Source organism: Chaetodon trifascialis, chromosome 9 (assembly GCF_039877785.1).
Source record: "Chaetodon trifascialis isolate fChaTrf1 chromosome 9, fChaTrf1.hap1, whole genome shotgun sequence".
NCBI classification, from domain to species: domain Eukaryota; kingdom Metazoa; phylum Chordata; class Actinopteri; order Chaetodontiformes; family Chaetodontidae; genus Chaetodon; species Chaetodon trifascialis.
This window is the reverse complement of record NC_092064.1, coordinates 27,647,079-27,671,180: the sequence shown is the minus strand read 5'-3', so window position 1 is coordinate 27,671,180 and position 24,102 is coordinate 27,647,079. Positions and strand designations below refer to the sequence as shown.

At 46.5% G+C, this 24,102-nt stretch overlaps 3 protein-coding genes across 4 annotated transcripts; 2 read left to right on the top strand and 1 right to left on the bottom strand.

The window, feature by feature from the left end:
- The first annotated feature begins 860 nt into the window (after window positions 1-860).
- On the top strand, window positions 861-5,775 carry LOC139336230 (delta(3,5)-Delta(2,4)-dienoyl-CoA isomerase, mitochondrial-like). The gene is made up of 11 exons (XM_070970240.1): window positions 861-1,057; window positions 1,170-1,254; window positions 2,014-2,173; window positions 2,482-2,570; window positions 2,649-2,773; window positions 2,863-2,911; window positions 3,201-3,265; window positions 3,501-3,571; window positions 3,719-3,790; window positions 4,277-4,427; window positions 4,601-5,775. Exons 2-11 carry the CDS (start codon window positions 1,218-1,220, stop codon window positions 4,703-4,705), a joined length of 924 nt encoding a protein of 307 aa, XP_070826341.1. The 5' UTR covers window positions 861-1,057; window positions 1,170-1,217; the 3' UTR covers window positions 4,706-5,775.
- A 1,067-nt stretch (window positions 5,776-6,842) lies between these two features.
- LOC139336184 (delta(3,5)-Delta(2,4)-dienoyl-CoA isomerase, mitochondrial-like) lies at window positions 6,843-11,048 on the top strand. 2 transcript variants are annotated; one of them, XM_070970146.1, is made up of 12 exons: window positions 6,844-6,881; window positions 6,982-7,026; window positions 7,139-7,223; window positions 7,979-8,138; window positions 8,447-8,535; window positions 8,614-8,738; window positions 8,828-8,876; window positions 9,166-9,230; window positions 9,467-9,537; window positions 9,677-9,748; window positions 10,235-10,385; window positions 10,503-11,048. In XM_070970146.1, the coding sequence occupies exons 3-12, from the start codon at window positions 7,187-7,189 to the stop codon at window positions 10,605-10,607; spliced, it is 924 nt and encodes a 307-aa protein (XP_070826247.1). In that variant the 5' UTR covers window positions 6,844-6,881; window positions 6,982-7,026; window positions 7,139-7,186; the 3' UTR covers window positions 10,608-11,048. The 2 variants fall into 2 exon arrangements, with proteins under 2 accessions (XP_070826246.1, XP_070826247.1); XM_070970145.1 differs by having other exon boundaries at window positions 6,843-7,026.
- Window positions 11,049-11,063: 15 nt separating this feature from the next.
- On the bottom strand, window positions 11,064-24,087 carry cep295 (centrosomal protein 295). Its single transcript, XM_070970135.1, has 29 exons — window positions 23,699-24,087; window positions 23,019-23,219; window positions 22,656-22,780; window positions 22,481-22,574; window positions 22,096-22,209; window positions 21,874-22,014; window positions 21,322-21,505; window positions 20,967-21,146; window positions 20,668-20,877; window positions 20,306-20,403; window positions 19,022-19,234; window positions 18,710-18,786; window positions 17,729-18,494; window positions 17,359-17,542; window positions 17,033-17,230; window positions 16,703-16,939; window positions 16,515-16,612; window positions 15,739-15,835; window positions 15,277-15,489; window positions 14,760-14,902; window positions 14,085-14,547; window positions 13,842-13,991; window positions 13,163-13,590; window positions 12,798-12,953; window positions 12,646-12,706; window positions 12,178-12,498; window positions 11,568-11,664; window positions 11,290-11,389; window positions 11,064-11,184 (listed from the first exon to the last, which is right to left on the bottom strand). The coding sequence occupies exons 1-29, from the start codon at window positions 23,795-23,797 to the stop codon at window positions 11,143-11,145; spliced, it is 5,490 nt and encodes a 1,829-aa protein (XP_070826236.1). The 5' UTR covers window positions 23,798-24,087; the 3' UTR covers window positions 11,064-11,142.
- Between the last annotated feature and the right edge of the window lie 15 nt (window positions 24,088-24,102).

Genomic DNA, 24,102 nt, shown 5'->3' with positions numbered 1-24,102 from the left:
TGCTAACCGCGCTCATAGCCGCGCCTCACTAAACTCGTCAAATGGGTTAAAACGCAGTTAGCTGTCAATCAAACATATAGAAAACTTTCGTCTAATATGCAAAGCAACAGTACACATGAACCAGCTAACACAATGGGTGGTTTCAGTGCTGATATTTAACATAGTGCAGGACGTTGCAACAACGCTTACCTTGCGGAGCAAGTAAAAATAAACCTAAAAATAAAAAAACATGGCGTCTACACGGAGAGGAATTTCCAAGCTACGGTGCCCTTAAGGGGACAAACAGAGCGAATCTGCTATAGAATACACAGCGCAACTGTGCCGCCCTCTGACATAAAGAGACAACTGCCGCCATCAATTAACTGCCATATATATATATATATACACATACATACATACATACATACACACACACACACACACACACACACACACACACACACACATATATATATATATATATATATAATTTTTTAGAAGGCTTCTGTTACCGCAGAGGAAAGACAGATTATTATTAATTACACTAAATAAGAAATGAAGATAATTGCATTCAAAAGCTTTATACATTATAGACGTGATTTTTAGATCACAGGTGTGATTTGTTTTATGCAAATATCTGTGAATGTTCATATAGTGCAGACCTTGTTGAAGTAGAAATTACGTTACCTGTGTTACAGTCCATTAATTGTAATGTAAGTATTGTAGAAGTGACCTTACATGCAGCATTTTCTAACTTTTTAGATAGATAGATAGATAGATAGATAGATAGATAGATAGATAGATAGATAGATAGATAGATAGATAGATAGATAGATAGATTTTTTTTTTTTTGTCTACAGACATATTCATATTATAACCTTGGCTCTGGAGCTTGAGCGCCGCCGGCCACCGTATCGGCTGTGTCTCGAGGAGGTTGGGTTCAGTTAGTTACGTAGTGTTAATTAAACTTTGTTTTTTATTGCACACGGTTGCGTTTTATGGGATGCAGCTTAACTTCTCGTATTTATAACAGAACCAAACTTCAGCGACCAGCCAACGTTTCCGCCTCAGACTTTTGGTAAGATAGCTGCTAATGACTAGCTGTTAGCTAACGCTAGCTAGCGACAGGCTAACGCTAATAAGCGGCACAGCGTGCAGGTGAAGTGAATCAGTTTTTCTGTCTGCCGCAGTTTCATTGATCTCTGAAGAGTTGGACTCAGACACGAACGAAGGGAGCGATGTTGTCCGTCATTGTCAAGTCAGCTCTCACGAAATGTAAGTCCGCATGTTTGTGTTCGTTAGCTGCTTGTCGTGTTATTAGCCAACATGTTCATGTTCGTGTCATGTGTGACTGCTCAGGGCACCTGATGTTCCTTGTTTTTCGGCTCGATTGGCTCCTACAAGTCTGCAGTTTGATTTTTTTTTTTTTTTTTACCTGAGGTGAACTGAAGCTGTGAAAAGTGCTAAGTAGGTGAAAGGTCACAGAGCAGCTTCAGCGTCTCGTGCAAGTAAAGATTAAAGCCCTAAAACTAGTTGGGCTCAGATTAACGGGATTATTATTTCCTAGAATGATTCATTAATAGTCAAATCTGTAAAATGTCAGAAAATAGTGTGCAGAAAGTGACGCCATTGAATCACCTGATCAAAAGCAGAGGTGCACTTTGCTCCACTTCCACCAGCGGACGTAACTCGTCCAGCCTTTGCTTGGCACCAACCAGTGAACTAAGATAATATGTAATATATGAATGTGTGGGTTCTGTCTGTTTCTGCAGACGTGCAGAGAAAAGAGCTGCAAGTGAGGATTGTTTTCATTATTGATTAATGTGCTGAATTCTTTGATTAACTGAAATCTGATCCATCACGTGATCTGAGCCCAAACAGTCATCAGACCGTCTTCACTGAACGGCTGCAGGCTGAATATTTGGTATTTTCCTTCACAGTGACTGAGCTCATTAACTGATGACTGTCCTCTTTGCTCTCTGCTCTCCTAAACGTCCGTCCTTCCTCTCCCTGTTGTTGTCTCCGTCCTCTCAGACAGCCTGCCCTGCCAGGCTGTGTTCAGGGCCATGTCGTCTTCAGCGGGTCCCAGTCCTCCTTACACCACGCTGGCCATCAGTCAGCCGGCAGAGTTCATCACACACGTGGAGCTTCACCGTCCAGACAAACTCAACACCATGAACAAAGCTTTCTGGAGGCAGGAATCCGTTTCAGCTCACGCTATCTGTCTCGTCTCCTGAATGTATTCGTTCATTTTATAAAGTCCTGATTGATGAAGACAAACATGTTCCATAAATGTCAAACACTTAAAAGCTGTATGGAGTATTTTTAAGAGCCCCTCAGCTCCAAATGACTCAGTACAGGTATGAAAAGGTGTTAGAAATGACAGGAAACAGGACAGAAGACGTCACGCTGTGACATTTAATTGATGTTGAAAAGTCATCCAGAAGCTTGTTTGGTGACCTTCAGCCGGCAGTGACGGGAGGTTTTGGGTTTTGTCTCCAGAGAGATGGTGGACTGCTTCAATGAGATATCTGAGAACCCGGACTGCAGAGTGGTGGTGGTCTCTGGAGCGGGGAAGATCTTCACGGCTGGTAGGAGTCGCACTTTTCTTAGCGATGCTGTGTTTGTCGTGATGTCGTATTTACTCTCTGCGTCGTGTTGCCGTCCAGGTATCGACCTCCACGACTTGGCCAGCAGCGTGCTCCAACCAGAGGGCGACGACACGGCCAGGCTTTCCTGGAACATGAGGAAAACGATCATGAAGTATCAGGACACGTTCTCCGTCATAGAGAGGGTCAGTTTATCAGGCTGAGGCTGGACCAATCACAGACCGGATCATGTCTGGACGGCATTGAAAGCGATGTGTGTGTTTTCTTCTCGTAGTGTCCAAGGCCTGTCGTGGTGGCCGTCCATGGAGCCTGTATTGGAGGAGGTAAGACGTCATCGACACACTTTTTGAGTTCAGATTTTAAATGTTAGCGGCCATCTTTGGGTTCCTGGTGTCACCGGCTCACTTTGAAGCGGCTGCAGGGCAAACCTGGTCCAGAGCAGGTTCACTTCACGAGACACCGTGGACTAAAGAGAGTCTGAGATGACAATAAAATGACAAGAAAGAACAGTGGAGACATTTTCATGCACCAGTAGAAGCTCTTCAGTGAGACTTATGTCAGAAACACGAAGCTGTCCGTCATGTTCACTGTGGGCGTGTTGCTCTGCGGCAGGTCTTGACCTGATCACAGCCTGTGACATCCGCCTGTGTACCCAGGACGCCTGGTTTCAGGTGAAGGTACGTACGCGTCCATCGAACATTCAGTCTTGAAACGTGGTGAGGGGAAAAAAAAAAAAAAAAAACAGCCAACAGATAAACAATTAAGAAAAAGCAAGGAGCTGAAAACTGAGATGAGTTAAAGATGAACAGATGTCAGGTGACCCTTTCTCCCCTGTCAGTGTTGTTCCCGCCTTATTGGACACTCAGGACGTCACCACGCGCTCAGTGTCTGTCGTTCTGCTTGGTTCCACAGGAAGCGGACATTGGACTTGCGGCAGATCTTGGAACTCTCCAGAGGCTTCCCAAAGTCATCGGCAGCCGCAGGTCGTTTTAATAAGTCGCACGTTTGAAAAAAAAGGCTGTGTGTACTCATACATGTGATGTAGTACTGTGTAAAGTGACAGAAAACACACTGTGTGTGTGAGTGTGTGTGTGTGTGTGTGTGATAAATCCATATGTCACCTCCTCCAGCCTGGTGAACGAGTTGGCTCTGACTGTCAGGAAGATGTACGCCGATGAGGCGAAGAGCTGCGGCCTGGTCAGGTAAAGGTCCTCACAGGACAGCGCTTCTTTTTCCTGAACTTTTCAATCTGTTCAGTGCAGATTGTGACGCATCGTGTCGTCTCCTCAGGCAGAGCGCGATCGTCTGAAGCGATGCAGCCTGCAGGCTCGTAGTTTTCAGAGCGTGTTCAGTCAAGTGTCGTCTGTTTTTAGTGGATTAACCAGAAATCTGCAGGCTCGCTGAAGCTTTGTGAGGTCACGAAGCTGAGTCATGTTTAACCAGTGTACCACCGCAGTAACCTCATCATACTGGTTATACAGGATCAGCCGTGTTAATCACAGGAAACCAGTTGAACCTGCGTTGTGATTCAGGCTGCAGCTAAAAACGGACTAGTTTGTTCTGGTAACAGAAAACTCATTAGTGGTGTGAGTTTATCTTAAAGAGTCCTCGGTGATCTGAGCGTCGGTGATTTTCAAACTCACTTATTTTAATGTTTTCAGTCTCACACTTTCACTTTTCCTGCCCAGCCGGGTGTTTGCAGATAAGGAGGCCATGATGGCCGGAGCGCTGGAGATGGCCAGGGAGATCGCAGGCCGCAGCCCCATCGCTATACAGGGCACCAAAATCAACCTCCTCTACTCCAGAGACCACAGCGTAGAAGAAGGGCTGCACTACATTGTAAGAAGAAAAACATGGAGGATTTCTGTGTGTGTGTGTGTGTGTGTGTGTGTGTGTGTGTGTGTGTGTGTGTGTGTGTGTGTGTGTTTGTGTTTGTGTGTGTGTGTGTGTCAGCATCACTCTGCCTCACTCACGCCACTGAATCCCACCTCTGCCCTGTCGACCCTCTGCAGGCCTCCTGGAACATGAGCATGCTTCAGTCTCAAGATGTGATGAAATCGGCTCAGGCCTCCATGGAGAAGAAAAGTCCCAAGGCGATGGTTTTCTCCAAACTCTAAACCTCACTGACCGAGTTCAGATCGAACACAAAAGCTGCCATTTTCTCTCCATTGTGGCCTTTTTGTGTGTGTGTGTGTGTGGGGAACCACACTTGGAAATATTAGGATCCTTCTTGTTTCCAAAGATCTGCTCTGTTGTTGGACTGAACCAGCACTGTGATAACAGGATACTACGCATTTAAACTAAGGAGTTAAAGTCATCTGTGTGGAATCAGAATCATAGCTTCAAATCAGTTTAACACCCTGGCAGCTGTAATAAGCTGTAATGAGAGATGTGCAGCAGTAACATTGAGTGTAACGGTGTGTTTGAGCTGCAGGACGTCCTCTTACAGTAACAGCCAGTTATGTAAATGATTTCATGAATGTTTGCTGAAAGAAACTCACCTGAAACATCCTGAATAAACTTAATTACTACAATCATTTTGAACAAAAGCTACGATTCTGCTGGATTCAAATAACTTAAAAGCTTTATTGATAGAACTTTAAAAATAATCTTACAAAAGTAGAACAAGAAGGCGTTCAGAGTCGATCACTGCAGAGTCCGTTTGGCACGAAGCCTCTCCAACGTTTTCTGTGAACAGATGGAAGAAAAGTATTAACTCAGACTCAGTTCAGTGAGAGCATCCGGTCCTCAGAAACCTGCTCCAGTGTTTCAGAAACCTGCTCTGTGGGAGCCAATCAGGAGCTGAGCTGTGACCAACCGCCCAATAGCAAGTTAAATCAGTCTGATCTGGTTTATTGATCCACATTTACAGTTATATATATATAAAACCCACTGTCTCTGCTTGCCCGCTGTCGGACTCTCTGCACCACCCTTGGACTCTGCGTTGTGATTTATTTTGTGTTTGTGGTGGAGTGTTGTGCGGAGAGAAGGAGGCACTGGACACAGGGTTCGGGATTGTGGTTCAAGGCCTTGGCTGCCTTTTATTCCACATTCACACTCTTCAACTCTGCCGTCTGCACTTGCAGTAGCTGCTGGTCTCATCACCTTGCGGAGCAAATAAAAATAAACTTTTTTTTTTTTTTTAGAAATAAATATCTTACCCAGAAAAATAATATATGTCTTACTCAACAAAAATAAACATAACAAAAAAAAAACATTTATCACATGAAAATAATTATCTCATTAAATTACATACAGGAATAAATGGCAAACATAATATTACATTCTCAACTCAAACACTTCGCAAACAAAAGTAAATGAATGCTCCGTCCTGCCCTGTCAACCGTCTACTCATATCCAACATGCTAACCGCGCTCATAGCCGCGCCTCACTAAACTCGTCAAATGGGTTAAAACGCAGTTAGCTGTCAATCAAACATATAGAAAACTTTCGTCTAATATGCAAAGCAACAGTACACATGAACCAGCTAACACAATGGGTGGTTTCAGTGCTGATATTTAACATAGTGCAGGACGTTGCAACAACGCTTACCTTGCGGAGCAAGTAAAAATAAACCTAAAAATAAAAAAACATGGCGTCTACACGGAGAGGAATTTCCAAGCTACGGTGCCCTTAAGGGGACAAACAGAGCGAATCTGCTATAGAATACACAGCGCAACTGTGCCGCCCTCTGACATAAAGAGACAACTGCCGCCATCAATTAACTGCCATATATATATATATATATATACACATACATACATACATACACACACACACACACACACACACACACACACACACACACACACACACACATATATATATATATATATATATATAAAAATTTTTAGAAGGCTTCTGTTACCGCAGAGGAAAGACAGATTATTATTAATTACACTAAATAAGAAATGAAGATAATTGCATTCAAAAGCTTTATACATTATAGACGTGATTTTTAGATCACAGGTGTGATTTGTTTTATGCAAATATCTGTGAATGTTCATATAGTGCAGACCTTGTTGAAGTAGAAATTACGTTACCTGTGTTACAGTCCATTAATTGTAATGTAAGTATTGTAGAAGTGACCTTACATGCAGCATTTTCTAACTTTTTAGATAGATAGATAGATAGATAGATAGATAGATAGATAGATAGATAGATAGATAGATAGATAGATAGATAGATAGATAGATAGATTTTTTTTTTTTTGTCTACAGACATATTCATATTATAACCTTGGCTCTGGAGCTTGAGCGCCGCCGGCCACCGTATCGGCTGTGTCTCGAGGAGGTTGGTCTCAGTTAGTTACGTAGTGTTAATTAAACTTTGTTTTTTATTGCACACGGTTGTGTTTTATGGGATGCAGCTTAACTTCTCGTATTTATAACAGAACCAAACCTCAGCGACCAGCCAACGTTTCCGCCTCAGACTTTTGGTAAGATAGCTGCTAATGACGAGCTGTTAGCTAACGCTAGCTAGCGACAGGCTAACGCTAATAAGCGGCACAGCGTGCAGGTGAAGTGAATCAGTTTTTCTGTCTGCCGCAGTTTCATTGATCTCTGAAGAGTTGGACTCAGACACGAACGAAGGGAGCGATGTTGTCCGTCATTGTCAAGTCAGCTCTCACGAAATGTAAGTCCGCATGTTTGTGTTCGTTAGCTGCTTGTCGTGTTATTAGCCAACATGTTCATGTTCGTGTCATGTGTGACTGCTCAGGGCACCTGATGTTCCTTGTTTTTCGGCTCGATTGGCTCCTACAAGTCTGCAGTTTGATTTTTTTTTTTTTACCTGAGGTGAACTGAAGCTGTGAAAAGTGCTAAGTAGGTGAAAGGTCACAGAGCAGCTTCAGCGTCTCGTGCAAGTAAAGATTAAAGCCCTAAAACTAGTTGGGCTCAGATTAACGGGATTATTATTTCCTAGAATGATTCATTAATAGTCAAATCTGTAAAATGTCAGAAAATAGTGTGCAGAAAGTGACGCCATTGAATCACCTGATCAAAAGCAGAGGTGCACTTTGCTCCACTTCCACCAGCGGACGTAACTCGTCCAGCCTTTGCTTGGCACCAACCAGTGAACTAAGATAATATGTAATATATGAATGTGTGGGTTCTGTCTGTTTCTGCAGACGTGCAGAGAAAAGAGCTGCAAGTGAGGATTGTTTTCATTATTGATTAATGTGCTGAATTCTTTGATTAACTGAAATCTGATCCATCACGTGATCTGAGCCCAAACAGTCATCAGACCGTCTTCACTGAACGGCTGCAGGCTGAATATTTGGTATTTTCCTTCACAGTGACTGAGCTCATTAACTGATGACTGTCCTCTTTGCTCTCTGCTCTCCTAAACGTCCGTCCTTCCTCTCCCTGTTGTTGTCTCCGTCCTCTCAGACAGCCTGCCCTGCCAGGCTGTGTTCAGGGCCATGTCGTCTTCAGCGGGTCCCAGTCCTCCTTACACCACGCTGGCCATCAGTCAGCCGGCAGAGTTCATCACACACGTGGAGCTTCACCGTCCAGACAAACTCAACACCATGAACAAAGCTTTCTGGAGGCAGGAATCCGTTTCAGCTCACGCTATCTGTCTCGTCTCCTGAATGTATTCGTTCATTTTATAAAGTCCTGATTGATGAAGACAAACATGTTCCATAAATGTCAAACACTTAAAAGCTGTATGGAGTATTTTTAAGAGCCCCTCAGCTCCAAATGACTCAGTACAGGTATGAAAAGGTGTTAGAAATGACAGGAAACAGGACAGAAGACGTCACGCTGTGACATTTAACTGATGTTGAAAAGTCATCCAGAAGCTTGTTTGGTGACCTTCAGCCGGCAGTGACGGGAGGTTTTGGGTTTTGTCTCCAGAGAGATGGTGGACTGCTTCAATGAGATATCTGAGAACCCGGACTGCAGAGTGGTGGTGGTCTCTGGAGCAGGGAAGATCTTCACGGCTGGTAGGAGTCGCACTTTTCTTAGCGATGCTGTGTTTGTCGTGATGTCGTATTTACTCTCTGCGTCGTGTTGCCGTCCAGGTATCGACCTCCACGACTTGGCCAGCAGCGTGCTCCAACCAGAGGGCGACGACACGGCCAGGCTTTCCTGGAACATGAGGAAAACGATCATGAAGTATCAGGACACGTTCTCCGTCATAGAGAGGGTCAGTTTATCAGGCTGAGGCTGGACCAATCACAGACCGGATCATGTCTGGACGGCATTGAAAGCGATGTGTGTGTTTTCTTCTCGTAGTGTCCAAGGCCTGTCGTGGTGGCCGTCCATGGAGCCTGTATTGGAGGAGGTAAGACGTCATCGACACACTTTTTGAGTTCAGATTTTAAATGTTAGCGGCCATCTTTGGGTTCCTGGTGTCACCGGCTCACTTTGAAGCGGCTGCAGGGCAAACCTGGTCCAGAGCAGGTTCACTTCACGAGACACCGTGGACTAAAGAGAGTCTGAGATGACAATAAAATGACAAGAAAGAACAGTGGAGACATTTTCATGCACCAGTAGAAGCTCTTCAGTGAGACTTATGTCAGAAACACGAAGCTGTCCGTCATGTTCACTGTGGGCGTGTTGCTCTGCGGCAGGTCTTGACCTGATCACAGCCTGTGACATCCGCCTGTGTACCCAGGACGCCTGGTTTCAGGTGAAGGTACGTACGCGTCCATCGAACATTCAGTCTTGAAACGTGGTGAGGGGAAAAAAAAAAAAAAAAAAACAGCCAACAGATAAACAATTAAGAAAAAGCAAGGAGCTGAAAACTGAGATGAGTTAAAGATGAACAGATGTCAGGTGACCCTTTCTCCCCTGTCAGTGTTGTTCCCGCCTTATTGGACACTCAGGACGTCACCACGCGCTCAGTGTCTGTCGTTCTGCTTGGTTCCACAGGAAGCGGACATTGGACTTGCGGCAGATCTTGGAACTCTCCAGAGGCTTCCCAAAGTCATCGGCAGCCGCAGGTCGTTTTAATAAGTTGCACGTTTGAAAAAAAAGGCTGTGTGTACTCATACATGTGATGTAGTACTGTGTAAAGTGACAGAAAACACACTGTGTGTGTGAGTGTGTGTGTGTGATAAATCCATATGTCACCTCCTCCAGCCTGGTGAACGAGTTGGCTCTGACTGTCAGGAAGATGTACGCCGATGAGGCGAAGAGCTGCGGCCTGGTCAGGTAAAGGTCCTCACAGGACAGCACTTCTTTTTCCTGAACATTTCAATCTGTTCAGTGCAGATTGTGACGCATCGTGTCGTCTCCTCAGGCAGAGCGCGATCGTCTGAAGCGATGCAGCCTGCAGGCTCGTAGTTTTCAGAGCGTGTTCAGTCAAGTGTCGTCTGTTTTTAGTGGATTAACCAGAAATCTGCAGGCTCGCTGAAGCTTTGTGAGGTCACGAAGCTGAGTCATGTTTAACCAGTGTACCACCGCAGTAACCTCATCATACTGGTTATACAGGATCAGCCGTGTTAATCACAGGAAACCAGTTGAACCTGCGTTGTGATTCAGGCTGCAGCTAAAAACGGACTAGTTTGTTCTGGTAACAGAAAACTCATTAGTGGTGTGAGTTTATCTTAAAGAGTCCTCGGTGATCTGAGCGTCGGTGATTTTCAAACTCACTTATTTTAATGTTTTCAGTCTCACACTTTCACTTTTCCTGCCCAGCCGGGTGTTTGCAGATAAGGAGGCCATGATGGCCGGAGCGCTGGAGATGGCCGGGGAGATCGCAGGCCGCAGCCCCATCGCTATACAGGGCACCAAAATCAACCTCCTCTACTCCAGAGACCACAGCGTTGAAGAAGGGCTGAACTACATTGTAAGAAGAAAAACATGGAGGATTTCTGTGTGTGTGTGTGTGTTTGTGTGTGTGTCAGCGTCACTCTGCCTCACTCACGCCACTGAATCCCACCTCTGCCCTGTCGACCCTCTGCAGGCCTCCTGGAACATGAGCATGCTTCAGTCTCAAGATGTGATGAAATCGGCTCAGGCCTCCATGGAGAAGAAAAGTCCCAAGGCGATGGTTTTCTCCAAAGTCTAAACCTCACTGACCGAGTTCAGATCGAACACAAAAGCTGCCATTTTCTCTCCATTGTGGCCTTTTTGTGTGTGTGTGTGTGTGTGTGTGGGGAACCACACTTGGAAATATTAGGATCCTTCTTGTTTCCAAAGATCTGCTCTGTTGTTGGACTGAACCAGCACTGTGATAACAGGATACTACGCATTTAAACTAAGGAGTTAAAGTCATCTGTGTGGAATCAGAATCAAAGCTTCAAATCAGTTTAACACCCTGGCAGCTGTAATAAGCTGTAATGAGAGATGTGCAGCAGTAACATTGAGTGTAACGGTGTGTTTGAGCTGCAGGACGTCCTCTTACAGTAACAGCCAGTTATGTAAATGATTTCATGAATGTTTGCTGAAAGAAACTCACCTGAAACATCCTGAATAAACTTAATTACTACAATCATTTTGAACAAAAGCTACGATTCTGCTGGATTCAAATAACTTAAAAGCTTTATTGATAGAACTTTAAAAATAATCTTACAAAAGTAGAACAAGAAGGCGTTCAGAGTCGATCACTGCAGAGTCCGTTTGGCACGAAGCCTCTCCAACGTTTTCTGTGAACAGATGGAAGAAAAGTATTAACTCAGACTCGGTTCAGTGAGAGCATCCGGTCCTCAGAAACCTGCTCCAGTGTTTCAGAAACCTGCTCCAGTGTTTACCTTGTGGAACTCTTTGGCCTTCAGGCGGTTGTTCGCACAAGCTTCCTGTCTGCTCCTGACTTCCCTCTGGTGCTTCACCTCCTCCAGCTGCTCGTACAGTCTGCACAAACACGCTGTGTCACTTAATGTTGTGGCGTCTTTTACAGGTAATGCAACTTATCATGTTTTAAGTTTAATGCTTAAAAAATTACTTTCGTTGTGAGAAAATGGCTAAAAAAAAAACTTTGGATTTTGTTGGAATTGGGCAGCGCAGAGGTGAAAAGCTTGTGATATTCTACCTCTGAGTTCTTTGGTGCATCTTTGAAATGTCCTCTTTCCTTTGCTGTGGTGTGCTGATCTTCATCTCGTCCACTCGGTTCAGCCTGGAGTCGCTCCCTGCAGAGAGAAAGAGGTCAAAACCTCTGCTGACATTTACATGAAGCCACAAGAAAAGACACAGGACAGAGAGGATGGCGCCACCAGTGTCATGGAAAGCAATATTTGTTCACTAAACTGAGCACACAGGAGGTTTTAGAGGTCTTTGAATTATCTGCATTTGTCATGTAATACTGTGTTTACTTGTCAACTCATAGCTGGAGTCAGAAACAGGGAATATCTCACATTTTGCTGCATTAACAGAGTGAAAATAAGCGACTCAGAACACTGTTAAAGTATGAGTTCTGTATGTTCATCCTCACATGAAGTACGACTTCATGCTCTCATTCTGGGGGATGAAAACAAATATCTTGACACTAACTCGACTGAGCGCTTCACAAAATGTTTTTCTCCTATATTTTAATCATTTGCACAGATTTCCAGCTGAGTATTTTCAGTTTGAAGAGGTGCTGCAGAAACAAATGCAAAACGTCTTTTCAAAGAACTGAATAAAGGTTTGAACGTGTCAGATACCTGGAGGGGGGAGCGGGGGCTTTTTCTGCCTGTGGAGGTCAGAGCTCTCGGTAGTTGGACGCTGCTCAGCCTGTCCTCCCTTTGTCCTGGTCTTAGTCTCGTGCTGAGGCTCAGACTTGGTCTTTGCCTTGCAGGTGACCGGCTGAGCTTTAGACGGCTCTCTGGCTTCAGTTTGGACCTCGGGTTGAATCTTGGCTCGAGCCCCTCTGGCCTTGATTTCCTGAACCCTGCGGGACGATCTCTGGAGCAGAGCTCTGCGCCTCTGCTGGTGGACGTCCTGCAGGCCTCTGCTGGGACCCCACTCAAACTGCAGCAGCCTCACTGCGTGGAGGAGGAAAGAATGAAGGCTCAGATCGGTTTGAGCACGTCGAGTGTTGTTTTTGTTCTGATCACAGATCATCTCTGCAGCACTCTCTTCTGTTTCAGTCATACATTCACATTCAGTCTGTACCTGCTGTGTGATTTTACCTGGATGTGATTGGTTCTCGTCCTCTGGAGTCTCATCTTTTGACAACATGGATTCTGAGACCTGGAGACGACAGGTTTGTGTTCAGAGACGCCGGCTGTTGCAGTCACGTCAAAAAGCTACAAAACTGACGTTTGTGTACCTGGACAGTCACCTCTGTGTCGTGTCCTTCCTCCCTCAGCCCAGGTTTGTCTTCCCATAGTCCCTCGTCCTCAGTGACGCTCGTCTCGTGGTCCTGCAGCGTGGTGTCTGTCAGGCTCACTAAAGTGATCTCTGACTGCTCCAGGATCCCTTTCTCACTGGCAGCTTCCTGATCGACACAACACACAGGTTCATTAAAATAAGTAGAAGAAGACAACAATGTTTAAAACACAACACCTCATTTCCCAAAATAATCTGACATTCAGCTCTACAAAGAAGCTGCAGTGTGACAGCGTAGTGCTCTTCATGGGCAGGTGGTGAGTTAATGTCTGAAACATGACGCTTTTTCAAAGTTGATCAAGGTGAATAAGATCATACCAAGATCTTCTCTGCGACAGAAACTGCGTTCCTCAGGTTTGAACCCTTCAGCTCTCCAGCACAGAGGTCGCTGAGTGGCTCCTCCGGCAGGCTCAGAGCAGGGGCATCATCACACATGGTTAAATCTGACAGTCTCTCAGCCGTTAGCTCCACATCGGTCTTCGTGGTGGGAGACATCATGAGGACAGATTCATGAGGGAGGCACTGGGAGGTGATGAGCTGGGAGGAGGCGGGAGAAGCCGTCACGCAGCGGGACGGCTCCTCTGATCTAAGGCGTTCAGGAGACGGTTCGGACTCTTCAGAGGATGTGGAAACGCTGTGTTCCTCGCTGGCTGGCCGTCCTTCATCGTGTGCGGGCAGGTGAAAGATCATGGAGGGGTCTGCTGTGTCGTTGTGGGTGACCTCAGCCAGCAGCTGGTGAAATGAGTCTGAGCCGGGAAACAAGAAAAACAGTGGTTCAGATGAACAAACTTTTCTAACAGTAAGAAAAGTACAGGCAAATACATCTGACTGATGAAAAATAAATATAAGAAGAAGCACAGGAACGTCTGAATGAATAGCTGAAGATATGCAGAAGACAACATACATCTGAACAAAGATGTGATCGTGAATATTCTCCCTCCATGCATAAACCAACCATGAGGACTCACAGTGATTACTCAGATATTTTCCAGCTCACCTTCAGTCCTCTCTGGGCCCAGGTCCATCACACTGGTCTGGGCCTGCGGATGCGGACTGACACCCGGGACAGAGGTTTCAGGAGGCAGGGCTGGGTATGACGGCACACTGGCTTCAGTTGAAACACCAAGATCCACGTGGGTTCGTCCACCTACAGACAGCAGATGAGCTGAGAAAGGATGAACGCGTTTTGATTTTCTTTCCATGTCTCACTGCACATTTCTGATACCACAGACAGTCCTACCTGAGCTTCCACTGTGCTGGCCTGCAGACTCATCCAGCTCCCCAACCAGCAGCCTCATCCGGCTCTCATCTGGACCGGCATCCAACCATGTGGTTGACGGCTCCGAAGCCGTGTGACCCATCAGCTGACCTGCGTAGAAGTCCAGCCCACCGCTCAGCCAAAGAGAGCTGGACTGATGGGACAGTCGACCAATCATCCGGTTCAGAGTGGAGTCCCATCCACCTTGATCCAAGCTCACTGAAGCCGGCAGACCTGGTAGCTGACCAATCATGGACGAGTGAGCCCACGGTTGACTGACCAGCTGCTCCATGGGCGCCTCCCCCTGGTCAGCAGCCAGACAGGACGACTGGTCTGCGAGCTGGCCAATCAGAGGTCTGAAAGAGTCCTGCTCGTGGTCCTCAGCCAGTGATGGGTCCTCCCCTGAGAAGTGCTCCAGGATTGGATGGACTGTATCGTCCCTTTCCTGAAGCAAAAATATTTATAAGTGACTTCATTTAGAATACGAGTAATAAAAGCATGTCCAGAGAAGCAGAGTCGAACCGTTCAGAGCTGCCAACTGACGCAACGTCGACTCAGTCAGCACATCATAGACTGGACAGTTTACAGCTGCATTAAATTCACTTTTAACAAGTTCAAACAGAGTTCTAACTTTAAAAAATACTGTGAGCGACTGACCAGGCCACTCCTCTGGGCTCCTGCTGCATGTGAGGGAAGAGACTGATGAGCTGTGGAGCTCTCATCCTCATCCTCCTCCTCCTCTCTCCTCTCTGAGACTCGAACCAAAGAGCCGGGCTCCTCCACAGATGAGCCTTCACCGTCTGCAGAACAACAGAGAGGAAATACGACACTGAGCTGACGTCATCTTCAGGTTTAAAATACTGTTTCATGTTCAACAAATGAGACCGAAAAAAAAAAGATGGGTTTCATCTTTGGATGTTGGCTGTGCCTTAAGGGGGGAGGACGCTTCAAACAAAGAGCTCATGATCCTCATCTGTGGGATTATCACATCATCACCCTCTACCTGCCTGAGACTGTGGCTGCTTCAAGCCTGCACTGGCTTCAGCAGTGCAGCAGCTTGTATAATCCCACTTACTGAGGTGTTAGCAGAGGTACACGTGACAGCTGCTATATATCTATCAAAGCGAAGGAGACGGTGTTCCTGTGTTTCCAGTGTGCAGTGTGTGTGGTGTACCTGTGGTTTTCCCCGTGGTGTTGAGGGAGATGTTAAGCTCCCTCGTGTATCTGTCGATAATGCGCTGGATGCTGCTGTCATTAAACAGAGACTCTACAGTCGGACCAGGACGGCCTGCAGCCGAGCTGTCCTCAATGCAGGAGCTTTGACCGGACGGAGGGGACACATCTGCTCTTTGTCCTCGTCCCACACGTCGGAGGGGCAGCGAGTTATCTAATGACAACAAGAGGAGGGCAGATTTAGGATATACCACCGTCAGAGACACACCCAGCATATTGCCTGGTGTATATGAAGTATGTGTCCTGTGCACAAGAGCTCATACTGTCACCACATTCATGTACAGCAGCAGCCTACAGGTCCAAAGCCTGCAGACCTGAAGCATATTCCAACAGGTCCCCCTGTGACGCTTAAACAACGAGGAGGACGCCAACGGTAGCTACAGGACACACTGCTGCTGCTCACCAGTGTTTAAGTTCTGCTCAGGATCCGTGGTGATGTAGCTGCCGGTGGAGATGGTGGTGGAGGAGAGGCAGTCTGAATCAGGAGGCCTGAGCGCAGCCTGGCACACATGCAAGATAAAGTCAGGAGAAACATCAGAATCAAAGCAGACTGACTGACAGACAGAACAAACGAATGGACGGCCGAAAGACGGGGGGAGGCGCGCGCGCGCACACACACAGACACACACACACACACACAGACAGACAGACAGACAGACAGACACACACACACACACACACAGAGAGCTCAGTTCAAGTGTAGAAACCATCATGAAACGTATTTTGATTAAATACACTTCAGGTTCAGTAATTTCACATCATTGCTCAGTGTACAGAACACACACACACACACACACACACACACACACACACACACACACACACACACACACACACACACACACACACACACACACACACACACACACACACACACACACACACACACACACACACACACACACACACACACACACACACACACACACACACACACACACAGCTTCTCAAGCATAATCATTGGCTAAGGCAAATATTGCCCAAGCACTCAGATTTGGCTAGCTTTCATCATTGATCCACAACATGTGAACCTCAGAGGATCAGAAAACACTGTGCCATCATTCATTCATTCATTCATTCATTCATTCATCACTGGTGTCTGTAGAGAACTGCACAGGCCAGGTCTCTGAGCAGCCTCTGCTGCAGTAAGCTCTGCACACATTCAGCCGGTCTGGTTACCTCTGAGGGGGATCTGAAGCTCGTGAGTGCAGGACCGGAGTAGTCGGCTCCTCTCCCAGAGTCAGAGGAAAGCGGCGATATTATCCTCAGGACTGGATCTGGAAAAAAATAGTCATTTTAATCAAACACTACCATCCTCCTCCTACCTGCACTCTTTATCTCATCACTCTTCATCGCCCTCCACCTACCACACTCTGAGGACTCTGGAGATGTTTTGGCTCTCATCAGCAGCCTCTCTCTACACACGGCATGGCTGGGTCCCCTTGAGCTCGTCCCAGAGCCGACTGGTCTTTCGGCAGTTCGCTGCCCACTGCTGGACCAAGAGGGTGTCTGCAGAGTCCTGTCAGAGGCCACAGATGATTCAGGTTCCTCCTGTGGATCCCAGTCCACAGCACATGAAGGAGCCTGCACGCCATCCTCCAGGCCTGGAGATCACAAACATAAAACAATCCCGTGAACTGATGCTAGCTGCATGCTTTGGACATGTGGTGTCCGTGTGTTTCTGCAGCTGAGCTGACCTGTGACTTGACTGGTGTTGACTGGCGTGTCCATCTCTTGGATAGCACTGAGCTCGTGTTGTTCAGGCATCATCTCCAGGACGCCCAGCCTGACGCGCGTCACTGGAGGCTTTGCTGCTCGAGGAGGAGGGAGGGGTCCTGAGGGGAGGGCTGACGGTGGAGGAGGTCCAACAGCAACATTGCTCTGAACGATGGGATCTTCATGGGAATGGTTTAAATGTGTAAAATAAGTCCATACAATAAATTTTGTATTAATATTGAACTAAACAGCAAAAGGACACCAAAGCACTTATTCGTCCTCAGATCAGCAAAACATTCTCTGTTACCTGTCTCACCACTGTTAGATGGTGTTTGTTGAGGGGAGCCATCTTCCTCCTGAGGGTCTTCTAGGTGTGATAAAGTTCCTCCGTTACTCTCCTCTATCGCTCTCAGCAGGGACGCGAGTAATTTGAGGCGAGTCTGTCTGATGTTGTCTGAACCCAATGCTTCACTGGCAGCCTCTGGGACCGGCTGTGGGTGAGAAAAGACAGCAGGACAGCTGTCTCTACATGTACTGGAATTCAGTTTCAACATTCAAAAACTTCAGATACTTCACAGTGCAGCTCAACATTTGTCTTTGATTTGTGTAGAAGCTAACTTTGACTTGTCTTCTGTACTGCAGCACAAACACCAGGGCAGCGAAGGTCCCTCACTTACTTCATCAGCATGAATCAGAGTCTGCAGCGTCTCCTTCTGTCGCCTCATCTTCTCCATCTCCTCCTCCTGTCTCTGCCTCTCTTCTTGCCGCCTCTGCTGCAGCACCACTGCCTCCCTCTGCTCCAGCAGCCGTCTCTGAACCTCCTGCAGCTCCCGTCTCTGCCTTTCCATGTCGCCCTCTCTGGAGCTCAGGGACCCAGTCAGCAGGGAGCCGTGAGGCAAGGTCCCAAGCTTAACCTCTGCCTGTCCTGGAACCAGAGGTGCACCATCTGTGGTGCCCGGGCTGACGGCCTGGATGGGATCGGAGGCTGGCTGGAGAGGGATGCTGGTTGAATGAGGCTTTAAGAAGGGTCTCACTCTCTCTGGGAGGTGCTCTGTTACTCTCTCCATGATGTTGTCAGTCAGCAAGGCAGAGACATCCAGTCTCTGGTTCCTGTGACTGTTCGAAACGGACTCCAGCTCATTCAGCAGCAACCTGGAGCCAGAAAGACGAGGAGGTGCAGCCAACATGTCAGACTCTCTTGGGGGAACCTCCATAGAGGTTTGTGGTGTGGCTTGGATGTACGCAGGCACTGCAGGAGGGGTAGAGAGCGGCAGAGCGGTGGGAGGATGTGCAGACCCAGTGCTGTGCAGAGGTGGCTGAATGAGGCCTGCAGGCATGATAGCGGGCAGGAACGATGTGGCGGTCATGCCATAACGAATTTGTAGAGCTCGCTGGTATTCAGCCAGGCGCTGACGAGCCACTTCCACAGACCTCTGGTGAAGCCTGAAATAAAAAGGTCATCAAATAACAGTGAAGTCAAGTCATTTTACGCAGCAAACACATTACCAGTCAAACATCTGGACTCCTCGTTCAATGATTTTACATTACAGATTAAACACTGAAGACGTCACAACAAAACCACTGAATGAGAAGGTGTGTCCAGACTTTTGAGTAATGCTGCATGAAAAAACAATGTCTGTTCTCAGGCTTTAACACACCTGTTTTGTTCCAGCAGTCGCTGTTGGTACTCTCGAATCCGTCTGGCGTGCTCATCTTCACCTGGAGGAGGCTCCAGCTGTTGAGTGCAGAGGTGAAGGTAACACTTTGTCATCGCTGCAGTAAATGGACTGTTCTGAACATACTTTACATGGGACACCTTAAAGGCTGACTCAGCGATAGCGTGTGGTGTATTTGACATTTCCTCACCATCATGAAGGTCAGATCATCAACAGTATGAAGGACACTAACAAATGTGAGTTGCTACATAAAGACAACATGAGAACAGCTCCGAAATGTAAGTACAGGTCTACCTCAGCGGTCAGTCCAGGAATGATGGATGTGACTTCCTGGTCATGGACAGGTGCTTCTGGTTGGTTGACAGGTACTTCCTGGGTCACAGCAGCCTTCAGATGTTCCCTCTCCTGCTGGGCTTCAAGCAGCATCTGCTCCAGTTTGGCCTTCTGCTCTTCCAGCTCCTGAAGCAAAACTACCTGCTGCTGCTTCTCCCTCTCCAGCTCCTCTTCCTGGTCAAAAATAAATAAAGGGTTTAAAAAGCAAAAAGCTGAACACACATTACATAAACGGTTGATGATGAAGTCAGTTTTCAACAAAGCTTCAGTACTGACTGGATATCTAACGTGGAGTTAAGGCACCAGTTTTGTTAAAGATGACCCCAGTTGAGACAGTTTGACTGAAAAGTGAGAGCTCATATAATAAAATCTGTCCAGCTCGTGGATCAGGCAGCAGGCACCTCTTCATCCCGTGAAACACAGCCTTCAGAGAATCACATCTGAGCGAGGCTCCCGTGTTCTGCTGGGTGTAAACACAACATCCACCAGCCCCCATTCTGCTCAACTTCACTTTGCTGTTGATTTTTACTCCAGAAAACCTTCAGCATGTTGACTCCAAACAGGAAATCAAGCCAAGATCTGTAGCTGTTTTATGTTCAAAGCAGAAAAATAAACTGTAATGTGGACCTCTGTGGCCAGCTGCTGCTTTTGACAGAGGCTGGACTGATTAAGTAATGTGGAACACCTGGATCAATAAATTCTGACCAATCACAAAACTCCAAAGAGGCTGTTGGACTAACAACAGAACTGGCTTTAGAGTCTTTGAGAACCTGCTCAGTGAACAGAATAAGTGTGTTGAATCAACACCTCTCAGCAGAAACTCAACATTTTAACATTTGACGGGTTGAATAAGTTTTTCCTTGATGTGACATAAAACACAGCAGTGAATCAGCATCAGCTTCCTGCTTCTTACAATGCAATTCTTTGTTGTCGTTCAATGTGATGAAATACAAAAAGACACGATGAAATCAAGTGTGAAGTCTGTGGCTTCACAAACAAGAAGAGAAGCTGAGGAAGATGAAGATTTCAGCACGAATAACAACAAGCTGCATGTTTCCAGGAAGAAACTGACTCCAGTGTCGCAACATGTTGTCAGAATGTGACCTGACGACTGTCTCTGAATTCAAGGTTGAAGCCTTTAAACCTGTTTGATTGGCTGTGGATGGCAGCACACGCTGCTCCGGCCTACGTTTCTCTTTAAAGTCATTCCTGCTCTGGATCATAGAAACGGAAACCTGCACGCACCCTTTTCTTTCGTTCTTCTGTAAATTCTTGGATTCTGCGGTCAAGTGCGACAGGAGGCCGAGCATCTGCTGCTGCTGACCGCTCTGTTGGCTCCAGTGCTGGAGGAATTAAACATAACGACACAAAATGATTTTTCTCACTTACTGTACGTCTCACAACTAAAATATTCATATTCTCACTCAGGGATGCAGATGTGAAAGAATTAAAGTTGAAAAAGAAACAAAAACAGATGATAACAGCTGTTTCAGCTCAGCAGCAGTCAGACTGCTTCACTTCAACAGTACAGTTTTTAAAGTAGATAAAACATATCAAAACATATATATTCATATCTTTACGTAGCAGCTTGGCAGTGAATGACTCACCGGGTGGTGAATGGGCAGGCCCAGGAGGCTCGCTGGTCAGAGAGCCGGTGTCGATGGTGGAGTCCCGCTCTGGGACCTGATCGCTGATGACGGTCGGTGAACTGGCTGCAGGGACACGACTGCTGTGGTCAGTCCACTGGTTCCTCTGGCTCCTGATGCGATCCAGGAGCTTCTTCAACGCCCGTCTAGGAGCAGGTCTGGAGGGCTCCACTGCAGGGAAAGAACACCGCTGAATGCTGAATGAGTTTCAAGGAAATGACATCAAGACCTGGTATCTGCAACCAGGCGCTTCTCTTCACCTTGAACAGACGCGTCCTGCTCACTGCTTCCAGCTTCTTGCTCGGTGTCATGTTGTATGTTTTCTGTTCCCGGTGTGGCGCTTTCATCCACTGTGACATCCAGATCTTGGTCCCCACTGCCTGTGGACAGAGCTGGCAGAGGCTCAGGTACCAGCTGGACCACCAAGTCACCTTTGACCCCTGGGATCAGACACAGTCCTGGTTTAGAGGATCCTTATGGCTACACACACACACACGCACACGCCCGCGCGCACACACACACACACACACACACACACACACACACACACACACACACACACACACACACACACACACACTTGGTTGAATATTACACCACTGAACACGTCCTTACTCCTCTCTCCAGTATACATGTCCTCGAAGGCAAACTCCATCTCCCTCTGGAAGTCCTCCCTCGTCTCCTGTCTCTTACAGAGAGGCTGGAAGATCTGAGGAGGCATCTGCGACACCTGCTGCCGTCTCCTCTGCAGGTCTGTCTGCTGCATGTGCTCCAGTTCAACAAGCAAGCGCTCTCGATCCTGAAAGAGACCATCAGAGTACAAGAAGCACACGGATTCAAGATACAAGAGATGAAACGTATTTAAAGGAAATCTTTTATCCTAGTATTAACAATTTTTTCTATGAACAACTGCACTGGGATTTTGGATGACTGGGGTTGTGTTGCAATGCGACTAGTGTGTCAACGATAGGGACAAAACATCCACGTATCACAGTTACACAAAACACTACACTCTGTTTATTACATTAAAGTCAGTCTTCTTACTTTTGGTGGGGGCTGCTGTCCTGCTGTCAGTCAACAGTGATGGATAGTAACATCAGAGCAAATCATCTGTCAGATGTGCATGAACAGTTTTTATCTGCTCATCAAGTAACAGGTGAGTTGTACCTGTACTAGAAGTTCCCTCCGCAGAGCTTGCTTCCCTCTGAGACGAGCCTTCTCCAGCTGCTCCTCTCTCCTCCTCTTTTCCTCCTTCTGTAAGTCCTGCAGTCTCCTCACCTCCAGCTCTGCCCCCTCATGAGCATCAGGCTATAGACACATATCCAGATCAGACAACTCTAATAGGAGCAGGACTAACAGACTATGGGGTAAAGTATATACCTGGCTTACCTGCTCTGGGTCTACCTCTCTGTCCACTATGTTCTCAGGCATGTGGTAATGCGTTGCAGCAAAGGCACTCACGTCAGATTTCTTTACCACATGTGGCTTCCTGGAATCGATGTTCTGCTTGAACAAGGAAAGACGACGTTACCTTGACTTCAGCGTGAGTATAGAGGGGGTGTAAAGAGGGTAATTTCAGTTGCCACATGTGCAATAGTTTCCAACAAATCCTTGAATAACATATGATTGGCATTACTGAAACACTTAACCCAAAGTTTATTCTGTGACACTTCTGATTCTTACCATAAACTGACATTTGAGCTGACAAGTGCATGTGGTTTGACAGGCTGAGAACAATGAACACTGTAATTCATATACTGATCAAGCAAACCACCTGAATGGGGTTTGGAGGAGGTGGTGGGAGGCTGGCCACTTTTGCTGATCTTTCCTTTTCTGCCTGTAGCGCCTTCTTCCTGGCATTGATGGATCTACAGAAAAGCAAAGGAACAGTTTAATGATCAGTTAATTCTGATGGAAGCAAACATGAACATGTTGGTGATGCTGCTCACCGGCTCTGTCTCTCATGCTCTTTAAGCCTGTGTGATTTGAGCTCCTTCAAGGCTTCTCGGTAACGCTCCTTTGCTTTGGTTTGATTTTCCTCCTCCCTCTGAGCTATGGCTGCCAGGTCAGGCTCCTAGTGCAAATAAAACAACACATGAACTTGGACACTGTGATCATCTTTCAGTGAGAGTGTTATAAAGTGATCATTTTGTTCAGTTTGCTTTCAGACATTCTTCTTGGTTTGGCCTTTGATCATCTTCCATCTTTGCACTGAGCAACTGACTCAACAGTGACCAAAACGTCCCTGCGGGCTGTGACAGCTTCATTCACAGTTGTATTGTCTTCATTCTTTAAGACTAATGTTATCTTACGTTTTCTTTTGCACTCCTGTGTCCCTGGCCAAGAAGCTGGAGGCTCTCCTGGTATAATTGCTGCAGTGTGTTTATTTTCTCCCTCTGCTGTCGCTCCCAGTCCGCCCGGAGCTCCTCCCCGAGCTGTTCCAGCTCTCGCTGCCGTCTCTTCTGAACCTCTTGGCGGATCTGCTGTGCGATGCACCGCTGCTGCTCCCGCACCTGGGTGTCAAAGCAAAATACGCACGAGGGCATACTCAGTCTTTAAATACCAGCTGAGTTTGAAAACTATCCAGAAGGGTGCTTTTCATTAAGGTGGCTCAAAAAACACAAATGCTTGTCTTGAATAGGAACGGTTTGTTCATGACTTTGAAATAGAGAACCAAGACATCAATTAAGCACAAGTCCCTGAATTTCATAGTAAAGAAAACTGACATGTTAAGACAACTGTGATGTTCATGGCGATGACACGAAGGGTTAAATATTACAGCAAAAGTGAAGTAAATCAGACATGAATGCAAATGAGAACTTTTGGCTAACAAATCAAACCAGGCTTGATTAACTTAAAGTTAGTAGAAGTTAAAGAGACAACTGAGGCAACTTACTATGAGTCTATAGCTCTGGGTCAGCGTTGATTATTGTCTTTATTCTAATTGCAGTTCTTTCAAAAGCGCATGTGTTGACTTGAATGTTAGCGTTACCTGCTGTATTCGCAGTTTTCTCCTCCTTTCTAGTTCCTCTCGTATCACCCTCGCCTCTTCGTTGGGGCTCAGTCTTAATTGGCCCACTTTTCTCTTCATTTTCTACAAATATGCTGTCGGACATTTCCCAAAAGCACAAAGTAGGTTACGTTGGCCGTTAGCCGTGCTAGCTGACGTTAGCTAGCTTCATTGTGTTGCAAGTATTCTCCACCGCCACGACGAGGACAGACATTTTAAGAGACCTTTAAAACGTCAAACGAATACTAATCAATTATGGAAAGGCCACAAAGCTGCCCCAAGGAGATTAAATCAGCCCCAAATGTTTTGTTTATCATCCGAAAAGACCAAACGTGCAACCGTTTTGTCCCATACGTCATATCCGGTGGTTTAAACGGCCCGCCGTG